General features: G+C 45.3%; 1 protein-coding gene across 4 annotated transcripts; it reads left to right on the top strand.

The window, feature by feature from the left end:
* The first annotated feature begins 73 nt into the window (after positions 1 to 73).
* On the top strand, positions 74 to 4,414 carry gpr132b (G protein-coupled receptor 132b). Of its 4 annotated transcripts, none has more exons than XM_005465216.3 (3): positions 75 to 372; positions 1,265 to 1,312; positions 2,674 to 4,414. In XM_005465216.3, exon 3 carries the CDS (start codon positions 2,679 to 2,681, stop codon positions 3,741 to 3,743), a length of 1,065 nt encoding a protein of 354 aa, XP_005465273.1. In that variant the 5' UTR covers positions 75 to 372; positions 1,265 to 1,312; positions 2,674 to 2,678; the 3' UTR covers positions 3,744 to 4,414. The 4 variants fall into 4 exon arrangements, with proteins under 4 accessions (XP_025754889.1, XP_005465273.1, XP_019201301.1 ...); XM_005465215.3 differs by having other exon boundaries at positions 78 to 372; positions 2,633 to 4,414; XM_025899104.1 differs by having other exon boundaries at positions 74 to 1,312.
* The last annotated feature ends 3,364 nt before the right edge of the window (positions 4,415 to 7,778 follow it).

Raw genomic sequence — 7,778 nt, 5'->3', positions numbered from 1 at the left:
AGAGCAAACATTCTGATATTTATCGAGTTTTCAGTCCAAACATTGATATTTTTTACTCCGCTGGCTCTGAATGTTGGCGCTTCCTTCTTATTTTACACGTGTTGTACAGGTGTGTGTTTACAGCCCCGTGCATTTTATGAGACTCCTCGTGCTTCCAGCAGGCGGCGCGCGGTCGCGGTTTCACGTCATTGAGGAGACTGAACGCGTGCAGGCTGGCGTTGATCGATGGTCTCTGATTAAAGACGAAGGCGAGGTGTCGATGAGGCGGTTTGGAGTCACGTGACTGCGGGACGTCGCTGAGCATCACTTCGTTAAGGACCAGCACGAGGACAGACGCGAGCTTCACCTGAGGACAGCAGGCAGCGCGTGCAGGTACAGATACTACACTTACTGCAAGTACACTGTAGTGCTGCCAGGTTTATTACACAGAGTACTTCATTCTGCTGTAATAGCATTAAAGACACGTGGTGTACTTCAAATATTCTGAGTGTACTTTCAGTTCACGTAGTACTGCAGTATACATAGTACTGTACACAGAGGGTACTGATGAAGAACCAGTATTATTCAGTCGATCAGCGGGACACACAGCTGATCGATCCACCGATCAGAAAATATTCGTTCAAAGTGAGTCAGTCGATGATAAAGAGGAGGAGGAGAACAAAGAGCATCAAATATTCACACTGAACCTCAAGTGCAGCCTTGTCCGTGGGCTCTTTGTTCCTGTTTCTCTAGTGACTCTGAAACACGCCAAAGATAACGCAGTGTGACATAGTTGTCAGTAGAAGAAGAGGTGTGAGGCCTAAAATGAGTTTTGTTTTGCTTTTTTTACTTCATTGATCTGCAACCAGTTTACATTCTTTTATTTGTTATTATGAAACAAAGTACACAGCTAAATTTACTGCAGTACTGCTTAAAGAAACAGCTCTCCTTGTAGTATATGTAAGAGTAATAACAGAAGATAGTCGATTGGTTAATAAAGTAACAATAACTGTAGTACTGAGTACTTGTGTATTTTTACTGCAATAACAAATACGTTAATGAACACTTTAAACTTGCCGCACACTTGGAGTACTAACAGTGCATTGTACACAGTACTTTGCAGTACTCCTTTGAAGTACTGTTACAATGACTTTATGTGTGAACAGATGAGGGATCAGTATGGAGTTATCGATCGCCGTTTCAGGTACGTACTCCTGTGTCAGGTGTGTAAAGGGGAGGAGTCACCTGAGATCTCTGATTGATTGATTCTGATTGCACATTTCAGACTCATTACATTCCCGGAGGAGGAAGTGGAAGAGGAGGATCATTTCAGGTAAACTGTCTTCTTCAGAGAGAGTACATTGCACTCTGTGGAGTGCTCAGATTGAAACCACAGAAGAAGAGAGGTTATCTGAGCCAGACACACAGAGATACGTGGTTTCCATGCTCCGATGAGATGAGGTTTCAGCATGACAGATGTGAGAACCGTTATGGTGGCGGGGCTTCCTGCAGCAGCTTCCTGTTCAGGCTCACTTCAGACAGGAAGTCCTCTCATAATCGTGATTGGTCAGCCTGATCAATCAGGTGGTATAAAGGTCAGAGGAAGCTAGCAGCGTCTGACTGCGCCCACAGGAAAGATTCAGGTCGCTGATGAACTCGCTGATGAGTTTATAAACGGCAAGCACAAAAAAAACCCTTTAAGACCCATTTAAAAAACCAAGTGTGAATACCTAGAAACAGACTGGTCCTCTGGTCATCTTGTATGAATTGACACGACTTTATTTCATGACCTCGGAGGAACTTTTCCCTTTTTTTAACGAACATGAGCGAATCATAAAAGCTGCATACTTGAGGCCGAAGAACATAAATAAATAGTCCCAGACCTGGATCTGGAACAGGTCGGCTCACCTTAAAGTGAATTCGTTACCTCCTGATAACAGCTCAGTCCTGATACGAGTCCAGAAATCCCAAATTTACCTGCAGGCAGCTGGTGATCCAGCTTTCACAATTTAGATGGTTTAAAGCTCATTTACGACATTGAAGGTTTTTGATTTTAGTAGGAAGGGGAAGTGAAATTTACTTTACAGTCTCAAATTCTTTCAGGATTTAGTTTATTTTAATCTCATTTAGCAGATTTCTGATCACCTGGTTTATCCCTGCTTTGTGGTGCTCACCAGGATGGCTTTAACTCTATGTCACAGATAAGCCACTTTCCCCTCACTCGTCTGTGAGGGGAAAGTTCTTTTCATTCATTTATGTAGTGATGAATAAATCGAGTTTCAGAATAAGAGCGTGGGTGAGACGTGAGAGCTCAGACCTTTTTTAAATGATCGAGCTGTTTTTGGCCTCATTCGGTGTTAAAATCATGCAGAAGCCCTGTGCCAGGTGTTATATGTATAGTGCAGCCCACCTGCAGCAGGTGAAAACCTCCCCTCAGACCGCCGTTTGATTGACACTTTCAGGTGCTTTTTCAGCATGACGCTGATCAGAGCGGCTCTCGCTGCTGAGCATGCTCAGCTGGGTCGGATTCTGCTGTCGTCTCCATGGATCCTGTCTGACCTTCTTGCGTGATGCCATTCACGGTGCTTTAAGTTGCGTTTTTATTGATGCTGATATCAATATAAAGACTCTGATTGGCTGTTTCTCTCTGCAGATGATTAGCCCTGGGCTCTGATTGGTTGTCTCTCCCTGCAGACATCATGCTGGGAGTCACCGAGGCGGTGACCCAGACGACCAATCGAAGTGACCTGTACTGCGCGCTGCCGCATGGTGAGGGCCGCCTGCCGCTGGTGCTGCTGTACAGCGCCGTGCTGCTGGTCGGTCTGCCCGCCAACCTGTTGACGGTCCTCCTCACGGGGTTGCAGGTGCGCAGGAAGAATGTGCTGGGCGTGTACCTGTGCAGCCTGTCAGTCTGTGACCTCACCTACCTGGGGACGCTGCCGCTGTGGGCGATCTACGTGAACCACGGTCACGTGTGGCCATGGTCGTCAGCGGTCTGCAAGCTGACGGGCTACATCTTCTTCAACAACATGTACATCAGCATCTTCCTGCTCTGCTGCGTCTCCTTCGACCGCTGTGTCGCCGTTGTCTACAGCCTGGAGTCCCGTGGCCTGCGGCGGCAACGCCACGCCGCCTTTGTCGTTCTTGCCATCATCCTGGTAGTGGCCATCGGGCACACCCCGGTCTTCACCATGAGGGAGGGCGCCACAGAGGCTTTGCGTCGCTGCTTCGAGCCGAGTCAGAGCAGTGCGACGGTGACAGGCTTCAACTACGCTCGCTTCGTCATCGGCTTCCTGCTCCCGCTGCTGTTGCTGGTCGTCACCAACCGCGGCATCCTGGCTAATGTGCAGCGCAGCACAGGGCTGCAGTCGGCACAAAAACGCCGTGTCCGGCACTTGGCCGTGGGTGTGGTGGTTCTGTTCCTGGTGTGCTTTGCCCCGTACCACGTGATCCTACTGGTCCGAGGCGTCATCTTCCACTTCCCGCAGCTTGACAACTGCTCGTTTCAGAAGGCCATGTACACACCCTACACCATCTCGCTGGGCCTGTCCACCATCAACAGCGCTGTCAACCCAATCCTGTACGTCTTGTCAAGCAACAACATCCGAAAGGATCTACGGCGAGGACTTGCACAGATCTGTGGCAGGGTGCTGGTGAGAACTCCGTCCAGCACCACCCAGAACAAAATCCAGCCGATCAACAACTCTTTAGAGCTCAACACGGGCAGCGAGAGGCTGGCAGCAGGAAAACCACCCGGAACCTGAGGTAGCGGTTCCACGACACTGCAGTGTCCTGCAGTGACTGCAGAGGGCCAGGACCAAGAACCGGGGGACTTTGAGTGCTACGTATGCACAGAAAAACAAAAACAGAAATGTTTGGAATGAGAACTTTAGAGACAGAAGCTAGAGTAACGAAGGTGACACAAACACTGCTGTGTTGCACACCGTCAGCCTCCCTGCTGCCATGTGTTAGACTGAAACAGCAGGATCGTTTCTGACGCGTGGCCACTCCTGTAGACACAGAAACATGTAACTGCATCTCAAACATTCACACCTGCAGGGAACTAGCAGGCCAATCAGAGCTCACAGTAACGATGTGACTCAGCTGTCACTGATATCTGATTATTGATCACATATCTGTGTCCAAATGAACTCATTTTTATTCCCATTTCACCTGGTCAGGTGTTCAGAAGGTTCACAGTTCACCTGCTGGGTTCCATCAGAAGCAGCTTTTGTGTGCACTAAGGAGCTGTTCATGTCCTATCTGTTGTTGAGGGGACACTTTTTACTGTAGCACTTCAACCGGACAGACAGGTGACCTCAGATTATTGTTTTCTCTGAACCGTAGATACATCACACACCTGGTCTCACAGTTTTTAAACTGTATTCAGTCACTGGCTAATGTCTTCTGTCATCATTAAAAAATGTAAATTATTCATGTTCACTCATGTGGACTTTTTTTTTTTTTTTTTTAAAGCAATTTGAATTAAATGTAACCGTGATCGTCATGTGACCATCAGAGATAGAGATAGATAGATAGAACTTTATTAATCCCTCGGGTAGGTTCTCTGGGAAATTCAGTTTCCAGTAGTAGGACACAGACAGAAATTTGCATAATAAAGAAATTAGAATATAAAAAAGGGGAAAAAAGAATATGAATAGAAGCATAAGGATAAATATAGCATATATACACATATATAAATAGGCAGTGAAATATACTCAATAATGAGATGTAGCAGCCAATTGTCTATTGCACAGTGATTAGTTCTTATTAAGTGTTTGGTTGTGCAAACACTACAGCTTAGTTGTCCCCACCCATATGACCATCATGTGATCACGTGACGTAAAGCACCTCAATTTCCTCAATCAGATGACGGAGAGCATCAGATAACCTGGAGAATAATAACCCAATGCTGGAAGCATAAAACTACAACACCCAGAAGACGGACTACAAAATGCTGACATTACAGAGGTGGGGTTTTTTTAGAACAACTTTATTTATACAGAACCCATGTCAGCGTCCATGTTAGGAAAGGTTTACAGAGCGCAACATTAAAACACATTAACAGAACCACATTAGAAATGAATAAAGATAATAAAAACAGAAAGCTGCGAGCCCCGCTGAAGGCTCCGCCCACCCTGACCTCTGACAAGAGTGAACAGCAGCTCAGATAAACAGATTCATGGTCACTGATGCTTCAGGCGCATCAGAAGTTTATCAACAAATCTGAGTTGCTGATTGCTTTTTCTTTTTTAATCTGATGGAGCGCTACTATGAATTATGGGATGGAATCGTCTCATCATCATCACCTCTCCACTGATTGGCTGCGATTAGCCACAAACTAACTGAAAATAAAATGGAATCACTTCCTGTTTAATCTGATGGCTGGTGATAATGAAGTTTATTTTGTAGTTTTAATATTCAGGAACTTTATTTTCTGTCACATTGAGACTTTTCAGGGTCACAGATAAGGTAAGAGTGGATGGCAAGGTGGGCATGCCTTACATCAGTGATCACAAAGATAATTCTATGAAGAACTCAACAAAAAGCATGAGAGAGGGTTCATCATGAGGTGAACACACAGGAAGTCGACTGTTTCAGAGCAGCGTGCACCTGTGGTTAACACTGTGCATGTGCATGGAGGCGTTTGAGTAGAAACAGGAAGCCGCAGAGTGTGAGACTGCAGAAGAGAAGAAGTCCCAAGAAAATTCAGATTCCTCAGCAGGTGTGTGAGCAGCTGCTCCTGCCAGACAGAATTGAGAGGAAAAAATGACTATTTAAACCACAGGTGTCGAACTCTAGGCCTCGAGGGCCACTGTCCTGCAGGTTTTTGATGTGTCCTTGATCCAACACAGCTTATTTAAATTGCTAAATGACCTCCTCAACATGTCTTGAAGTTCTCCAGAAGCCTGGTAATGAACTAATCATTTGATTCAGATGTGTTGACCCAGGGTGATATTTAAAACCTGCAGGACACCGGCCCTCTAGGCCTGGAGTTCGACACCCCTGATTTAAACCATAGAGTGAGGCTCACCTGAGACGCACCTACGTGTCGTCCGCAGGTGATTCAGCTTTTTATTTGTAAATGTCCAGTAAACTCAAACTTTGTGACGTGAATAAACAGATATGATGTCACAGGCGGGCTCGAGCTCCAGGTTCATCACGCCATTGTAGAGGGGGCAGCATGAATCAGAGCAACAGGAAGTCTGACCTGATTCCTGCTCTGCTGTGATTGGGTCTGTTGTTGCTCTTCTGCCTCTGAGGCGCTCTGATTGGCCGAGCTCCTGGAGGGCAAATGCTCAGCTTCATTAATGTTTAAGCAGCCTGTCAAGACAGCGCCCAGGGGAAATGAATCATTGATGCCGACCTAAATAAGAACAGCGGGACCCATGGAGCAATTAACCAGAGTCAGAAATAACAGGAAGGCAGAGCTTTTCGGCTGATGCTCCTGCTGATCAGGCAAATCACCTGTCTGTAAACACATGCCTGAGATCTACTCTTTAACTGTAGTCAGTTTGGCCCGAACCTGCTTCCGCTCAGATCAGAGGTGATGTCCAAACCCCAGAATCAGGCCAATCACCTGTCTGTAAACACATACCTGAGAGCTCTGTTTCCATGGTAACTCATCATGTTGCCTGTTGATCCCTCAACAGGGAAGAACTGCATACACACATGTGCAGGTTCGCCTTTAATGACTTTGGTTTTATTTTGTATCAGAGGTGTCAAGCATGAGGCCCAGGGGCCAGAGTTGGCCCTCTATCTAGAGCTGATTGGACAGTTGGTGGCCCGATTCCGTGACAGGATACTAATGCTGAGTTGTTGTAAGTCTAGCCATTGGAGCATGAGCGTTCCAAAGCACTTAAGCATACAGAAGGTGTTTGTATTAGTGCTGTCAAAATTAACGCGTTAACGCAGATTAAGCCGTCATCACGATTAACGTGATAAAAATTTTTTAACACTATTAACGTGTCTGGAGTGCAGAATGACTCAAAATCCCTGAAATGTTTCTGTCAACGCATTTCGGGCAGTTTGTCCAAGTAGAGTTACCTTCGCACATGCGCAAATGGCCAGTAGATCTAGTACTGACAGGCAGCTGAACCAATCAACTTAATTTGGAAGATGATAAATGCACATTGGCCCTCTCGATGGGAAATTTGAGTATTAAAAAAATAAGACTGAACAGTTGACCGACAAAGTATTATGCACATTGTGCAAGAAGTAATTTTCTTTTCACCGAAGCACTGCCAGCTTAAAATATCACATTGACACGAAGCATACGTTAGCCGGGCATGCTGCTAGGATTTTGGCTAATGCGTCACCCAGCTTGCGACAAACCACTCACGGAGCATCAGGGGGTCAGTAAGTCTACCTCGGAAATATTGACTGACACAATTGCCAAGTGAATTGCAACAAACTGCAGACCCATTAATATCGTTGAGAACATGCGCTTTACATAGTCCTTGAGACGAGGAACCAAAGTGCCTCCCCAAGAGTGACAGAGAGAGAGTGGATAAATGTTTACAGTTTTTTTTTGTTAACATGAATGTTCCAAATGTTCAATAAACATGTTAAGTGCGTATATCCCCTTCCCCCCCGCTACTGTTTGCTCATGCAAAATGAAATGCGATTAATATAGAATAAAAATGAATGATATTTAATCATGATTAATCAAAATTAATCCACAGTAACCCTGTGATGAATCTGATTAAACATCGTTTTACAGCACTAATATATATTAAATATTAGTGTATACTTATCTATTATTATATAGGTTTTTTAAAAAGTTGTATTTTACAGAA

Source organism: Oreochromis niloticus, linkage group LG15 (genome assembly GCF_001858045.2).
Source record: "Oreochromis niloticus isolate F11D_XX linkage group LG15, O_niloticus_UMD_NMBU, whole genome shotgun sequence".
NCBI lineage: Eukaryota > Metazoa > Chordata > Actinopteri > Cichliformes > Cichlidae > Oreochromis > Oreochromis niloticus.
This window is presented reverse-complemented; position numbering and strand designations above follow the sequence as displayed.